This window comes from Corvus kubaryi, unplaced genomic scaffold (genome assembly GCF_017639235.1).
Source record: "Corvus kubaryi isolate FWS band 111438036 unplaced genomic scaffold, C.kubaryi_AGA036_p1.0 37300, whole genome shotgun sequence".
Lineage (NCBI taxonomy): Eukaryota > Metazoa > Chordata > Aves > Passeriformes > Corvidae > Corvus > Corvus kubaryi.
The window spans coordinates 11,387,182-11,403,860 of record NW_024581093.1 but is presented as its reverse complement, the minus strand read 5'-3'; the positions used below and the strand labels follow the sequence as shown (position 1 = coordinate 11,403,860).

The window sequence follows — 16,679 nt, the reverse complement described above, 5'->3', positions numbered from 1 at the left end:
CAGCTGATGAGAGATGTCAATATTTCCATCATTGGCAGTCACCTCCTGCACCATCTGAAAGGTGAGTGGTGGGCAATGAGATGCTATGGAAGGAGCCAGTAAGGATTTCGTACAGTTGCCATGCATCTTGTCTTTTTCTTGACACTAAAATGATTTATATATTAATGGAAAAATTCATTCCCTAGAGTAATAATTCAGCTGCAAGTACCTAGAACTGAAAAAATTCCAGTGGTGACTATTAAGAACTCTTCTGGGAGAATTGAAACTACTGGAGAAAAACCCAGGTTGACAGAACTTTTTGGAATGTGTTTTAATAATTGTGAAAGTTTAAAAACAAATGTTTCTGCAGGCATTTTTAGAGAGGAAGGAAGGGAAGAAGGAAGCAAGGATGATGTTGGCCGTAAGAGTGAGGGAAGAGGGTGGAATTCACAATGCTGTTTGGCCTGCAAGTTACCTCTTAGTTCAGTTCCCTGCCACTGCACACATCAGGGATGGCTGAGCAGATGGAACTGGAACACTACACCTCACTCCTCTTGAGTCCAGGGTTATACTGGATCATGAATTAAAGAAAAGCAACATTTAAAAACAATTAAGGATGCCTGGGGTAGAAGCCATGTGCAGCACTGTGTGAGGGTGTGAGAGAAGTGAGGAGCACAGGGAAAAGCCTCCTTGGATGAGCCACTGGCTGCACCTGTACCCTGACAACGGTGCTTGAGTTCTCTGTGCCTGAGAGCTGTGCTATTGGTCTGCAGCTTTGGTGAACAGGGAATTGCCTTTTAATGTGAGGGGTTTCTAAATATATGCTCCTTTCTGATAAGAAAGCCTAGAATCATTATCCAGACGGTGTCTGGTAATACCTCTACATAATATGAAGAATTGTCTGCCTGAGTGTCTCAGAGATCACTACACTACACCCATGGGGTATTTTTATATACTGACAGCAGGTGGGTTTGTTAGTTTCACTTCTGGTCATGGGTCTGAGCTTGCCCTCCAGTTTTAGGATGCTATAAGTAGATAGCAAGGTTTCTCTAAGAAACATTCAAAGTCTCACAAAGCTGAGCTTTTGTTAATTCATCACACTGCATCAGTTTTATATAAAAAGTTTATTTCTCTTCCTCATGTTCATGAGAGTTGCACAGTAATTTTAAAAAGAGGGAAGTTGTACGTTCAGACACCAATGATGTTTGCACTAACTAGACTCAGAGACAAGTCTACACATTGCTTCTAGAAACTTTTGGTTGAGTCCCTGCACAGTATATAGGCACATTTTAATTATGCTTTGACTTTTCCAGATACTTGGTAGTCTAGGAAAACTTATATGCAGCAGAGGAGCTTAAAAATAATAGAGAATGCAAAAAGAATAATTTAGTGCTTTTACGTAGCAGAAGTAACTGATACAAACCCTTCAAAAGCCATCAGTTCCAAAATTTAATAAACAAAATTAGTTTAACACACAATATACACACATGGTGAATGCACCTGAAGGATGTTTACCTGGTTCTTAAACAAAATCAAACAAACAGCTGTAAACTGAACAGAATCTTCAGCCTGTAACTGCACCACACTCATTTTCAGGGACAGTGATGGTCTTCTTAGGCTCTTCAAAGTCTGAAAGTTTACAACAGATAGCAGGTCACTGAGCACAGAATATGCAATGAAAGACATACATATACAGCAGAGCACACCACAAGTCATTTGCTATTTGTGCAGATAGCCCTGTGTTAGCTGGTTGGTCTGCAACAGTCCCAGAAAATCCTGTGTTCCAGTTGGTTCTGTCACAAAGCCTCTGTGTAATGTTATGGAAAAGAAAAGGCACAGTAATTTTGAAATTGAAATTTCTTGAGCAGTTTCCTTGAAAATAGGAACGAGTTCCTGAATTAATCCTACTCTTTCAGTTGAAATGTTATTTAACGAAAACTTTCACAAACCACAGATTGAGTACATTTGGTATGTGAATTGCATTTCTTGAGAAGAAATTCTTCCCTGCCCTACCCCAACTCTGGGAACACTTTTGGTGCACATGTACTACACAGGGGAGGTCTGGGTCTGGCACTGAGACTCCACTGACCAGACCCCCTAATCCAGCAAAACAGCCACTACTTTTGTCTGGATGAGGTGAGTTGAAATGCTGTCAATTTACAAAGCACAACAGCTGGCCAAACTAAGCAAAAGGAGTGTGCAGCCAAAAGCCTGGTGAAGAAGGAATCACGATGTTCTCATTTTAGCAAGTGAGGAATTTTAACTCCTCTCCTGCAACTTCACACTAAATGGAAAAACTAAAATTGAATGAATTACCAAGCTTTAAAACTTGGCAGTGATATAAGATGGATTATAAAGTAATCATGTAGCTGAACCAAAGTTCCATACATACAAAAGACTGATTTTGGACCAAGACCAAAGGCAGCAAGTTTCCATTTGAAACAGAATTTAAAAAGGAGAGAAGAACTGAAAATTGGAACCACACTACTGCACGTTCTACCATAAACTAGTATAAGCATCTCCAGCTGTGGTTTTGTTCCAGCTGAACAGATGCTACAAGATGTTTTAGTATACTCACCCTCTGTCAGATCTACCCAGTTGTCTTCTGTCTCAGGCAGGGGAACCGAGATTCCCATTGCTTTCCGGATTCCATAGGTACTGACAATATCACCTGGAGTCACTTGCTGGGCAAGTTCTTTCAGGTTATTGGTTACTCTCTCCGCTAGAAAAGGTAAGAGGATGTGTTTATATGCTATAGATAGACACAAAATTGTTGAAGCACCCTGCAAGCAGTTTAATCATTTAAGTACAAAAGGAACTATGTTAAATAATGTTTCTGCACCAGAAGAGTTCTGTTGTGCTGCGTGCAGCCATGCAAGGCATCTTGGGCACGAAGAGATGGGTAAGAAGAACAGGAAGAGTGAAACAGCTGCTGCACAAGGCTTGCTGCCATCAGGAAACACCAGAAGTTAAAGAGTAAGTTAATGAAACTTGGGCTACACTCAGCAGCTGGGAGAGGGCTGGTGCCACCCACACAGCACCATTGCTAGTAATAGACAGATTCTGGGATTCAGCACAGAGCTGTGGATGTAAACTAGAGAGATTGTTCTTGTTGCTACAAATGTGGTTTTCCCTCAAGAAGGAAGCTGTAAGTAGTGAAACTTAAAAGAGATAGTATTTGATCTGGTTTAGACTTGGTGTAGTACCAACTTAGTCATATTTCTTCAATAATGGGGAATTTATCTAATCACATCAACATGGTTTAGTTTAGACCACGAATAGTGTTGCACAAGTCAGTTTTACTTGCAAAACATTCACTCTCTGCACAGAGTCTTGTCTTAGAGGGTTACCATTAACACAAGTTGTGTAATTTAATTGACCTGTAACACAAGAAGCTTTGCTTAAATAACTAAGGAATGTATGAGTGGTATTAATTAGTGTAACACAATAGACTGATAACTAGATTAATCCTGGACCAAAGCTAGTCTTGCAATAGGAACTTGGTAATAGTTAAACAACCCTTATTCAAAGACACTGCAAAACTTATGGAGGTATTTGGCTATTGTCTGCCCCATGGCATAGAGAAGCTTCAATCACTTCTAGGGATATTTAGGAAAAAAGAGGAAATACTTGTAACTACTGTTCAAAATTTTCATCTGGCTTTACATGCAAAAAAAATTTAAATTAATCTTCTAGGCCTAGCAGGGCACATAATCTACACTATAGCTCTTGAGACTTTTTCCTTCTTGGAGTTGATAGCAGTTGGGACTTGATCAATTCTGCAAGAATGATAAGAAAAAGTGTATTTACCCAAATGCATTTCTCTGTAAGATGGACCCAGAAGACAAATCATGTTAGGGGGTGGTTTTGTACTCAGTCGTTCATTTTGAGCATCCTGGAGTTCTCTGAGCAGCTTTGTTGTTTCATCAAGTTTCCTCTGGAAGATTTCAGCCTCTGTTTAAAGAGAAGAAGAAAGTCCTCACTAGTAAGATTTAAGTAAAGTCTATTTACTTACTTTATGATATAAAATGTTGTAAGGGACTGAGAAACTGAAAGAATTACAGACATATATCAGAAGTATGACTACCAAGAAGACTCACCCTCAGAATCAAACTCTTCTATAGGCATGCCAAAGTTTGTAACTGCTTTTAGAGCTGTAAGTCTGTCACTATTAGCGTCCAACCTGGCAGCAATATCCATTTCCATAACCTGAAAAAAACCCCAAAAAACCAGCAAGTAATAATTTAGATAATACTCAGCCTTGAAACAACAAAACTGCCTGGGGAAGATCAGAACACAAAGTTAAGGTTAGTCTGTATTGCCTTTTCTTCTTTTTCTCTACATCTTGAGTTCTTTTACTCAGAGTTTGAATTGAGACGCAGGAGATCGAGTATTCTTGTTCGGACTTAGCTGTTTATTGTATCTTATCAGTAACACAGCTGCACAGTGTGTGCCTCTTTGTTGGAAGCGTGGAAAATGGCTGTGAGTTTTAATTTTCCAAGCTTTTTAAAGTCTAAACTAACCAACTATGAGATATGTTTTTACTTACAATCCAATTACTAACTTTTCATGTTCTGCAGTGCGGAACTTTTGACCCAATGACAGAACATTCAGATTTGTGAAGAAGAAGAAGAAGAAGAAAGAAAACACAAATCCACACCCAAAATCCTCCATATTGTAACCTATTAGTACCTATATCTCTTAAACCTAATTTTCTACATTTCTACATGTTTCACCCAGTGACGTAACTTTTAATTACACAGCAACGACCTCAGTATTATCGCACAATTTAGGAAACTTTTCCCAGGGTTTTGGATCGAATATAGTGTGTTTCTGAGGATCACTCCCTCTCAGCACTGAAAGGCTGAAATTCTCAGAACCCAGGGTTCCAACAAGTCTGCTCTATAAAAATAAAGTGGACATACAGAGGGAAAGCTGAAAAGACACCCTGTGAAACTTACTGTTCTACAGTTACTCTGTTTATTATTCTATTTCATACCCAAATAGAAAATGGCATCTGCAAAACCATTGGGGATATGCAAAAATGATGTAGTAACTTAAGACCAGCATCCCAATTAAAAAACAGTTTAAAATTTTCTTCAGCTCACCTAAAGGAGATTTTATCGAAGATCTGAGGCCAAAATTCAGAAAATCTGGGCACTGGCTGCAGATGAAGAGATGCTTCAGGAGAGCAGCCCTGGCCCTAGAACTGCTTTCTCTAATTGAGCAATGTTTGGGTGGAATGATTTGAGATCTATAACGTATTGCCTACAGGGGCACAAAGTGAGAACTTCTCAAAGACTGCTACATATCATGTGGCATCTTACACGTACATTACAAATTCATGTTAAACCAACCCAGATTATGACAGAAACAAAGCTATAGCTCCCAACAATCACAAACAAAAATATATAAGCATTTTCTTCCAGTTCTGTCGACATATAGTTAAGACAATGTTTTGGAGAACCTTACTCTTCTCATGCCTACAAAGGGACACACCATTTTTACAAGTCACAGGGTGTATTTACAGCTTGTCAAAGTCTCAGTGTGGCTGTACAGGCCTGAAGGTTTTAGGCAGTTTTATATCTGTGAGCTTGGACAGGCTGGTTGGAGAAGTTACTTAATATAGAAGTATTATACCTTTACATCTTTCATTGCATCGCTTCTTTCATGTGGGCCTTCAGCTTCCTCCAATGGCTAAATAGAGAAAGGATTTTTAAAGAAGGCGTTAAAATTACTCTTTTAAATTCAAAGAAAAATCTTAAAGATGCAGTATTTTTAAAGAGAGGTAAATATGCAATGTTGTAATGTTCTTACACTGTAAAGCAACTTATAATGCAGCTATTTTTTAGGGTCTTTCTTGGGGTATTACATTTACTAAAATACATTTTTTCAGCTCAGGTTTTCTCTTTGCAAAGTTCACAGTGATGTCACATCAGAGACTATTTACTGAGGTGTAGAAGAGGAAGGGTGGTTATTAGAGGCTGAAATGTTTTCTGTTTCTGTATGTAACCGTATTTCCCTTAATACTGCCAAGAGTAAGTGGCCAAACCCTGTCAATCAGTGCCCCTACTGGGTACTAGGAAAGAGCTAAACATGTGATGCTAAGGAAAGGTGTGAACTGAGGGAAAAAGGTGATCTTTGGTCCATGAACTATTTCTAGTATTAATTAGGTAATTGACCCATTAGTAAAAGGCTACAATCTGTTTATTTCAAGTTTGCATCGATTTGAAACTCAAAGCAAGACTTTTAGTTAAAAGGAACTGTTCTGAGGAGATTCACAAATAATTCTTGGATTGTCAATTAAGTTAAGGTTGTCAAATGAGCCCCTTTGATTCCAGTTATGTTTAGCACAGACAGGACTGGAATCTCCTAAGAATTTAAAGAGACGCTGTTTGGTATTTTTACATAGCACATATTTGAGTTTAAAAGCACGGTACCAAGTAAAGGGAAAAACTACATATTATTTCTCCTGAACTAAACATTGGCAGCTAGGAATGTGATAAAATTTTCATGGAAAAAAAAGCCTATCAATGATCACCTCATTTTTAAACAACTGCTTATTGGTCTTGGAACAGGAGTTAGTGATAATAGGAATGGGACAATGGACAAAATGTGTGATTATATCTCTATCTACAATATGTTGTTAATATTCACATTTCACTAATTAAAAATAGAATAATTCCTTTACAGAAAATCCTGCCACTGGAGACAAAGGTCAGTCTTCATTTTCCAATTCTATCAGTTAAAAGGAAGCCCATCAATAGGATCAGCACCATCTTTCTCTTGCTTTAGAGCATGTGTGCTAAAATCAAAGAACAGATAGTACACAAATCCATTCTTACCATTTCTAGTTCTCTGAGAGCTCTAGAATGTCCTCCTTTAGTTAGAACATCAAGCAAACTATCAGCCATTAAGAGAGGATAATCCTGGGATTTCATAAAAAAATCTTGAATACTGAAAGAATAAAGACAGTTAAGGTAACTACTTTTGTATCAAACGTCTAATGTAAAAAAGTTACGCAAGGTCAAACCAGTATGTGCAGCACAGAAAACACAAGAAGTAGCACAGGGCCTGATCTAAATGGCTTGCTTTAGTTTAATCATCCATGCCTTCTGTAGCTGAGGAACCCATTCTGAACGGAACACTGGAAAACTTGGAAAAGTGTAGTGTCTCAGGCAGCCGCATCAACACAAAAGCAAACTTGGACAGGCACTTCATGTCAACACTGTACTAAAGTATTTCCCCATTTCCTAAGAATTGATATCACTGTGCCTGCTCCTTGAAAAATTCTCGTAAAACGAAAGAGCTTTGAAGTTTTTATAATCAAGAATAATAAACCAATAGAATTAATTATTTTTACAAAGCTGTATCTCGTTCAAGGCAGTAATTAATGTTAAAAAAATCCTGTTTGTATAAACATTTGTACAACTCAATATTTTTCTGGCTTTGAACATGAACCCTTCAGTTATAAATACATTTAAGTTTAGACAGTGTATTATTAGGAATCAGCAGCATCAAAATACTTCCACCTTGGCTAATTACACTTTAGAGGCAGGTTCTTCTACTGAACTATTTGTTTCTTACACAAACCCCTGCGAGCTATAAAGACAGCAGTGCATTCCACAGAAAAGCAAGCCCATCCCGCAGAGTTGCACATAACTGCTTCTGTCCATGTGAGCTGTACTATGCATCCTGGTTGCTGGATTACCTGGAAGATCCTTGATTAGAGTCTTCCCCATATGTTGAATAGATTAAGTCAGAATCTTCTTTGCTTATGTTGGCAAATGTTGAATCGTAGGTTGGCGCATAGGAACTGAAGGGGCCATAATTCAAGTATGCCACTAATTGAATAACAACAGTATTAATTATTACCCTGCTCTGCATGCATCAGATAGAAATGAGAAGGGGCTGTAAAACAATCTCCAAAAAGAAACTTTAAAGGAATGTATTTCTTAAGGTGGAAACAAGCCTTCACCTAACACTATCTGTTCACAATGTAACAACTTTTAGTAACATCAAATGCATTTGTATTTACAAATATGTCATTAACACCACTGTGTGCCTTAGCACAGCATGAACAGTCTGATGCTGGAAACAGGTTCTCAGGCTCCCCCCTCGTCTTTTAAAGCTACCAAAACCCTTTCTCTATCTGGTAGTTTCTCTTCTCCATGTAGATGAAAAGTAAATATTTCATCCCTTTTGTATGTTTAAATTAAGCTGGACTCTGTGATGTGCTGTTTAATTGTGTGATAGACACAAAGAATCATAAAATGGTTTGGATTGGAAGGGACCTTAAAGATCATCCAGTTCCAACCCCCCTGCCATGGGCAGCAATACATAATAACGTGCTTTATCTTTAGAAGTCCTTAGTTCCAAATTAGTAACAAGATCAACACACTTTGTTTATACAAGAAGAATTTGTATTTTTTAAAAAAACATCAGCGCTTACCTGGAGTAACCTTGTTTCTTTTATCTTCTTTGAACCCTTGTAATGTATTAACCCCTGACTGAAGCCTTCCTGCTGTCATTCCCAGCTTTACAGGGCAGTAACCTGGTTCTGCAATAGGATATATCAAAATACATAAACAGAGAAGGCATAGGACGATGACTAAATTCACTTAACACTCACAGCTAAAAACTCAGAATAAACAGGACATGGCTCTCAAAGTGTGCTTTTCTATCCAAATGGTTCATATTAATGATCTGGGACCCAGACAGTTCCCAATTCTGAAACATCTGTGACCTTTTGGGTCAGCAGACACTGCACTCTGTACATGGACAAGAAATAAGAGGATCCCAGGAAATTCTTCAGCAGCGAACTGTTCTTTTGCAGCTTCCACAAACAACTGACACAAACCAGAAAAGCAACAGCACTGAGGGCTCTCACCAGCTGCGCCTAACAGCAGCCACAGCTAAGGCTGTGTGATCCCTCAGCTGCAGCTTTTTCAATCCAGATCTTTATCAGACTGGGAAGAGGCATTCAGTTCTCGGCCAGGATTTGCTCATCTGCCCCTGCAAAGAAGCAGCAGACCAGGTAGGTAGAAGTGGCTTGTTACCTGAACCATACTAACTTACCTCCTGCAGCAAGGTCAACTGGATTAAGAAGGCCCAGAGTGGTTGTACCATCTGGTTTTCTTCTTTCGAATTCACACTGAAATAAGATCAGACTATTTTAATTTACATAGTAGTTGAAATTCCTGATCCTTAAACTAATGAAAACACTTAATGAAACTGTTCTATCTGCAGCAATAAGAAAGGAAATCAGTCATTCAGAAGTGAGTGCTGCTCTAAAATTTTACTTTCCCTAGGTAACTTTATTATAGGTATAGGTACAAGGAATTAAGATATGATAAATATTAATGTTTCTACAGAGGCCAAGAGACAAAAAATGTAGAAAATGAAACAGGCATAGTATTACCAAACTGAGTTCCTTCTCCTGTAACATTAATAACCTTTGATCAGGTATGTGTCTGTTTCAGAACTATGAGATTTTTGCAGGTCAGATTTATTTTCTTGAGCTTTCTACTATTCATCCTTTTCTATTACTTTATTGAAAATTTAAGCTCAACTTGCTCTGCTGATGAAATTTAGCATGCATTCAAATAGCGACTTTTTTTTTAACCTTATGATGTTATATAAATCATCAATGGTGTAAAGTGGTTATATAGATTATCAATGGTGTAAAATGGTGTAAGCTGTAGTAAAAGCAGATGTGGAGTTTCAACTGGTGTAAGATGCCAAGGAAGCCTGGTTTATGGAAAAGTGAAAGGAGTTATCAAATCCCCCAATACTTACTTGGCTGTTTGCAAGGCGCCTGGTTAACTTGCCTCCAGACTCCCTAACAATCCGATCAATCTGCTCTTGTTCCCTTTCCAAGCTGGTGCTTCGTAATTTGTCTTCGAGCAGGTCTTTGTCCTTCCTGTGAATATACCCACACAATGTAGTGACTAGCTGGAACACCAACTGGCTAAATAACACAAAAGGATACTGTGACAATATTGTTTTAGCCAACTCTGCAACTGGTTTTGTAGATCAAACAACTAACAATGAAAGAAAGTGCCATTGAATATGACTGTATTTAATACAGCTGGGGAAGGCACGTGACAAAGGTTTACATCAGCAGATGCTATGTTAGTAACCATAAAGATTTCTGTGTAAAGGTCTCCCACAAAACTAAGATACTTTTGGTATATTAGATACTCTTCATTTGAGTATCCAGTATTTATCTTTATCTACCTGAATATCTACTATCTTCATACCTGGTATTTCTAGATATGAAAAGCTATTTCAGGAAGTACACTTTCTGTAGCTAGGCAGCTGCATGTTTCAAATACAGCCACAAACAACAACAACAAAAAGTAATCGAAATTGGCTATGTAGCTTTTTGTACCAATATGTTTAAAAGCTCATGTTTGCAAGCTTTCTCCAAAACTATACTATTTCTGTGAAATAGACACTAAACCAGAAAATAATTGAAGGAATGGAGGTGATGAGCAGTACAAGGTTATCTACATGAAAAAATTATTTTATCCCATAAAAGATTCTAAACTTATTTGGTTTTAGCAGATGAGGATGCTTTCTGTAAGTGTTGACACCTTGAGATGAAAAGGTTTTAGTGTATAAGTGGTACCAGAAAGAGAGAAACCCATATCCACTGGTTCCTAAGTCATCTTGTTTCAGTAGCATTTAAAAGGTGTATCCTATAACTATTCAGATAATACTTCACTTTTTGTGCTCTTTGCTAGGTGTTTTGAATGCTTTGGTGTCACCATCCATAGGTTCTGCTCTGTCTTTCCCAGGACCATTTTCCTCTTCCCCAGTTTGCTGCAGTTCTGTCTTGTCCTTCTGCTTCCTTGTCTTCTGCAGGTCAGCCATGAATTCTATACTTTGTTTCAGGCTCTGAATTCTCTCCTAAATAACATCAAAATCCTTTTATTTGCTGTTTCCATTAATCTTTTGTAACCTAACCAGGAGGCTCATTTTATTTCAGTTCTTTCTTACACTAGCAAATATAAACAGAGTCTAGAAGGTGAAATATTAAATGCAACTATTTGTACAATGACTGATCTGGCAGCAGTACTAAAACAATGTACTATTTATATTCCGACCTACAAGCATTTGATAAATACCAAGCAAGGTTTTATTAATTTTCAAGAGATCCCTGTAAAAGGGAATAAAGAGAGATCAAAAAAAGAAGCAGTATACTTTTTAATATTTTGGTTGGTGTTTTTTGTTACCTGGCTGAGTATCTTCATCCCTGAGTGCAGCAGTTTTTTTGCAGCTTTGTAGTAAATGGTGTCTGGTTTGTTGTAAATCATTGCATTATTACACATCAGTTTGAAGTTATCCTGTATGAACATTAATAATTTTGGAATGAAAGTTAATTTTACAGCGTATTATACTGATATTTTGTTGCGAATGTGGTGTCTCAAGCTTTAGGGGAAAAAAAAACCCTTAAAGACTACTTTTAATGAATGAATTTAAGAAATCTATCAAAAATGTAAACAGGAATAAGTATGTAACTTAGTTTTAAGACTTGAATCCATCGGCCCAACAAACATCCTGCAAGTATTCTTAAGTGTTCAGTATTGTTTGTAGTTTTTCAAGTTTTAAGGGAAGCTCTCTTAGCTACAACTACCCACCTCCAATGAGCAGTAATTAAAACAAAACCAAAGTGAAGCAACATAACAAAGACAATGTAAAGCTGCAGTTCAGAGTTAAACTATTACAAAGAATATGCAAAAATTTTAATTACAATGAAGAAACATATGCTTGTTTGAAATTCAAGGGAGCTAGAAACGGCACTTCTATATGCACTGCAGCCTCTACAGGTGAATATGTTTTATCACATTCTCATCTATTTACAAAGTTAAAACTAAAAACTAACTAGAAACAACTGTTAAAATAGGTAATATTCTTCTTAAGTTTTGGCAATCTAAAGAAGAATGTGCAAGAAAATACAACCAATACTATAAACTAACATCTGCCTAATTCTTAATTACATACAAATTACACCTCTCAGGTCCTCATCTAGCCCAGTAAAGAACTAGAGAGTATTTCTGATGAAGAAAACGAAACAAAACTAGGTCCCACACCTTTTAAAAGCTTTAGGAGGCTTTAAAAACAGGCCCTTAAATCCATTAGACACATTACAGCACCAGGATAAGTGGTTGCTGCCAACAGGACCAAGCACACTGTGCCTTCACTCATTGATCTACATGACTAGATTAGACTGGAAGAAGTAACAGATCTAAAAAAACAGGCTGAAGGACAAACTGACAGGTTCTATGTAATGCTGCACAAAACCTGAAACCATCTGCATCTTTTTGAGATGCACATTTGCAAACCAGAAGTGTTTTCTCTTTTACTGTCAGAACTTACTCGCTCACAAAAATTCAAGAAGAAACATTTCTTGAGGCAGAAGTACTGGTTCTTTTTGGCATCTTTATATTCTCATAAAATACTAGACTTCAGGTCAGTTGAGTATAATATATCTTTGTAGTCAAAACAAAATTCAAAGCATTACCTTTAATTCTTCTATGGACTGGTACCCATTGTTCTTGATCTTCTCTTTCATGGTACTAAAATCCATTGGGTTTTTAATGATCATGGAATAGCCAGGGGCAATAAAGTCAGTCACAGGAAATGAAAAGAAAGAACTTGGATCCTTTCTGTTAAGAAATGAAAGACAGTTTTTTATGTTTCAACTTATAACAAAGAACATACTGAGTTTGGAATTAAATAGAAAGGAAATACCTAAGCTGAAAAGGACTCAGAACTATAAAGAGAGAAATAGCTTGTGTCAGCATAATCTTTCTCTTTCAAGGTTGAAAAGATCTTGTATGCAAACCCATATACCAAAAAAGTGCTACAAATGTATTTTAGAAGTTATTTCTATATTTAGATAACTACCTGCGTTCCAAAAAGGATGAAAAACCCCAAACTTTTAAAAAAGATTTTGGATTTTAACACAGGGATTTTATACTATATTATAATTAATTAAAAAATAAATATATATCGTAAGAATATTCTTGTCATTCATCGCTTACTCTGACATTATCAGAAGGGAAGAGACAGGGTTCAAAATCAAAAGTGCTGCTTTTTGTATGCAGGGAAATGGAGCCAAAACTAACACAGGCATTTTTTGATAACTGACACCACACCTAGATCTTGAAAGTTTACGGATAAGAGAAAACTTGCAAACAAAGTTTCAAGCTCAATCTGGTGAGACAGCTAAAGGGAAAGATTTTTCAACCACTCTTGTACAAGACACAGATACTCTTAAAGTCAAGAAAGATTATCTTAAATAAGAGACTACTTGAAAGAACTGCAGACTTGATTGTTTTAAACAAAAGACAATTGGCTAGTAAGACATTAAGAGAACATGGTTGAAGTTTTCAAGTGCATGCTTCCTTTTTATAGTAAATAATGCTAAAATAGGAGAACTCAAGGTAAAAGAAACTTTGGCAAGTTGATTATAAACTCCTGTGCCTTCCTTTCAAAAGGTTCCCCTAAAGAAAGCATCACATTACTGGAAAATTATCCTGGGTTTGAAAGCTTTTTAAAACTACTATGAACTTGAAAGTGGAGGTGTTCACAAGAAGCCTAATTTGAAGAGAAGTTCTAAGTGTATGTTCTTAAACTAGCACTTAAATTTCTAAAATAGCCCTCTTAGCAATATATTTAACAATAATATTTTCACTCAGCTTTGTATATGCCCCTTCCCTTACTGGTGTTATTTTCACTTCACAGCTCTGCAAGCCTGGAGCACAGACATTACCTCTGCAGCTGTCTCATGAGTTGATTCAGAGCTTCCTGAAGGGGTGTCTGTTCCACCTCTAGGCCAAAAACAAGGTGGGGAGAAAGGGTGTGAGGTAGAACTGATTGCACAAGGAATTAAACCTCCAAGATATTAGAAATCAATGAACAAAGCTGATACACCTTGAGAATTAAGTAGAAAGAAAAGAATATGATGGCAAACCCCACAATACCTACAGGGGATCTGCATTTCTCATTGCCCTTACTTGCCATTATGCTCGCTCTGACAGAAGTACCAGACACCACTGTGCTAAAGAAGTGTACAGCAAGCTAATTCCAAACTTTTGTATGACTTGGAGAAAAACACTGAGATGGCAAAAAATGCCAAGTCACTTGCTATAGAAAAAAAGAACAATAAAACATGAGTCGACTAGAGAAAACATGAATTAGCAAAAGAAATTTCTTTTATACCCCTACCTTCCTGCTTTGACAAAGTACTCGTCAGTGGTTTCTCTGGTGACAATTCCATTCTGACCGGGGTCTGACATTTCATTTCCTGTTCTCCCTCACTGTCTCCATGGTCTCGATCTCGTTTCCTTTTATCCTCCTGGAAAAATCGTTATGGAAATGTAAGAGCACCTGAAAACCCTGCATTATTACTGTACATAATGCTCTCTAGATTTTTCAAAACAAATTCAGAAAGTTTAAAAAATAAGAATAGTTTGCAAGTGTTTAACAGTTCTGTATTCTTTAGGTACTGTCTCCATCTGCTGGACACTGAAATAATTCAGCCATACAATGCAATGTATCACTGAATTAGTTTTTTAGAAAATGTGACAGCTAATGCTGTGTGTCCTTTAGAAAAGAGACAGGAACACCTCACACACAGAGTCTGAACGTATTCCCGTCTAACGATACAAGTTACAGTCATTATCTGCTGACCTTCTGAAGGGAAACCTAGAGAAAGTCAAAGCATTTTTTTTTTTTTTGCTAAAATGCAGTAGTATGAACACATACCTTAACTTTTCTCTTTCTTTTCTCCTTTTCTTCTCCAGGAACTTGTTTTTCTCCTTTCTTTCTCTTTTTTCTTTTTCTGTCCTTGTGTTTTTCATGTTCTGATTTATCTTCGTAGAGGCTGGAATCAAGTCCTGCATTTCCAGTGGAGAGCTCAGCAACTTCATTCCCTCCAACTTTCAGCACCAGCTTCAGTGGCTTCTCTACGTATTCTTAAACCAGCAGAGAAACAAACTGTGTGAGTACCAAAGAAAACACACTTCCGTCCTCAATAACCCCGCGCGATCCCTCCGCAGCTTCTGGCTTCTTCCAGAGGCCGTCACCGCACCATTTCCTCATTTCCAGCCCCTGCAGCTGCTTCTCCCCCGCGCAGAGCCGAGCCCCGCCCGTCTGCCGACCCCGGGCCCGCCGGCGGACCGAGGGCCCCGCAGCCTCAGCGCGGAGCGTTCAAATGGGCCCGGCGGGGCGGGGCGGCCGCCACTGGGGGCTTGAGGGCCCGCGCTCGCTTCGGGCCGCGCTGGCCGGCCTCCTCTGCCCGCCCACCCCCATAGGGACGCACCCTCGTAGGGATGTTTGTCCGACTTGTGCTTCTTATGCTTCTTCCCCATGGCCCCGGCCCGGCCCGCCCGGGAGAGGCCGCGCTGTTGAGGCGGAGCCCGGCGCGGCCCCGCGCGGCCCGGGAGCAGGCGGTGGCGGCGGCGCAGCGCCCCCTGGCGCGCTGGGGGTCTGCCGCAGGCGCAGTGGCCGGGGAGCGGCGTGCTGTGGGGTTCGGGATTCGTTCCGCACCTGAAGCGGCGAGCTCGGGGCATTTTCCCTTGTGAGCAGCTCCTTCCGCTCCCCGGGCAGCGTCGCCTCTCCAGAACCCTCACGGCATCCTACCGAATCGTGGAATGTTCAAGGTTGGAAGAGCCCTTTAAAATCATCAAGTCCCGCTGTGAATCCAGCACTACCACTGTAACCCCTAAACCACATCACCTGGCGCCAGATCCACGCACGTCTTAAACACCTCTAGGAATGGTGACTCTACCACCTCCCTTGGCAGCCTGACATCCGAAGAGCGATTATTATTTTTTTTTTCTAATATCTAAGGTGAATCTCGCCTGTCCTGTGCCTGCCCCCAGCTTCCTGCGCACTCTCCCCTCACGCAGCCGGCAGCAGCTCCTTGCTGCTCCCCTGGCGGTGCCCCTTGCTCCCAGCCTGAGGCGGGCTGTGCCTGCATCCCTGTCCCTCTTATCCCACCCTTGGGGCCCCGGGGCACTGCAGCGTTTCAGAGACTTCGGCAGGATTCACGGAGTCACGGAATCACTGAGGCTGGAAAAGACATCTGCGGTCATCGAGTCACACCTGTGACTGATCACCACCGCGTCAACCAGCCCCTGGCACTGAGTGCCGCGTCCAGTCTTTCCTTAAACACCCCCAGGGATGGTGTCTCCACCACCCGAGTACTCAGCCTGAGTGCTGCTGCTCACGGAAGCCGGTGCCACAGAATGTCCCCTGCCATGACTGTGAGTGCCAGGGGCCAACAGTGACAGCAGCAGAAGGGGTGCTGGGGCAGCCTGTCCTTCTGACAGCAGAGTTTACTCTGCACTCGACTGGATGTCAAGGGGCCTGAGAGAGTTGCCGGCTCCTTGGCTGTGGTGTGGCCGTGACCTGGCTGCTGCTGCTGGCCGGGCACGTCCGGCAGAGCTCCAGCTAACCACAGACCCTCAATCCGGGACAAAGGCCGCTAGCCGTGGCTTGCTGTTCCTGGAGTTTGAGAACCTGTGCCCGAATTTGTACCAGTGAGAAGAGCAGGGGATTTGTCTACCCGAGGAAGGGTTGGCAGAGGTGTGTAGAATCTGTACCCATCCAAGTGACATGTCTCTCCAAACAGCAGTGATGGTTGTGCCTGTCCTCCACAGGCTGGGACAGGCTCAGGTTTGCTG

The 16,679-nt window shown here is 39.9% G+C and overlaps 1 protein-coding gene across 1 annotated transcript; it reads right to left on the bottom strand.

Moving 5' to 3' along the window:
* Positions 1–1,084: 1,084 nt before the first annotated feature.
* Positions 1,085–15,435, bottom strand: BRD7 (bromodomain containing 7). Its single transcript, XM_042027532.1, has 17 exons — positions 15,314–15,435; positions 14,758–14,966; positions 14,218–14,347; positions 13,763–13,820; positions 12,509–12,653; positions 11,220–11,330; positions 10,709–10,893; positions 9,778–9,901; positions 9,058–9,133; positions 8,432–8,539; positions 7,691–7,823; positions 6,825–6,936; positions 5,620–5,676; positions 4,080–4,188; positions 3,790–3,933; positions 2,558–2,701; positions 1,085–1,608 (listed from the first exon to the last, which is right to left on the bottom strand). The coding sequence occupies exons 1-17, from the start codon at positions 15,360–15,362 to the stop codon at positions 1,544–1,546; spliced, it is 1,959 nt and encodes a 652-aa protein (XP_041883466.1). The 5' UTR covers positions 15,363–15,435; the 3' UTR covers positions 1,085–1,543.
* Positions 15,436–16,679: the final 1,244 nt, after the last annotated feature.

Coding starts and splice junctions, on each gene's coding strand:
- BRD7 (XM_042027532.1), bottom strand. CDS start 15,362: ATGGGGAAGAAGCATAAGAAGCACAAGTCGGACAAACATCCCTACGAG. Junction 11,331..12,508: donor AGTCCATAGAAGAATTAAAG/GTAATGCTTTGA, acceptor ATGTTCATACAG/GATAACTTCAAACTGATGTG. Junction 4,189..5,619: donor ATGCAATGAAAGATGTAAAG/GTATAATACTTC, acceptor GGTTTTTTTCAG/GTTATGGAAATGGATATTGC.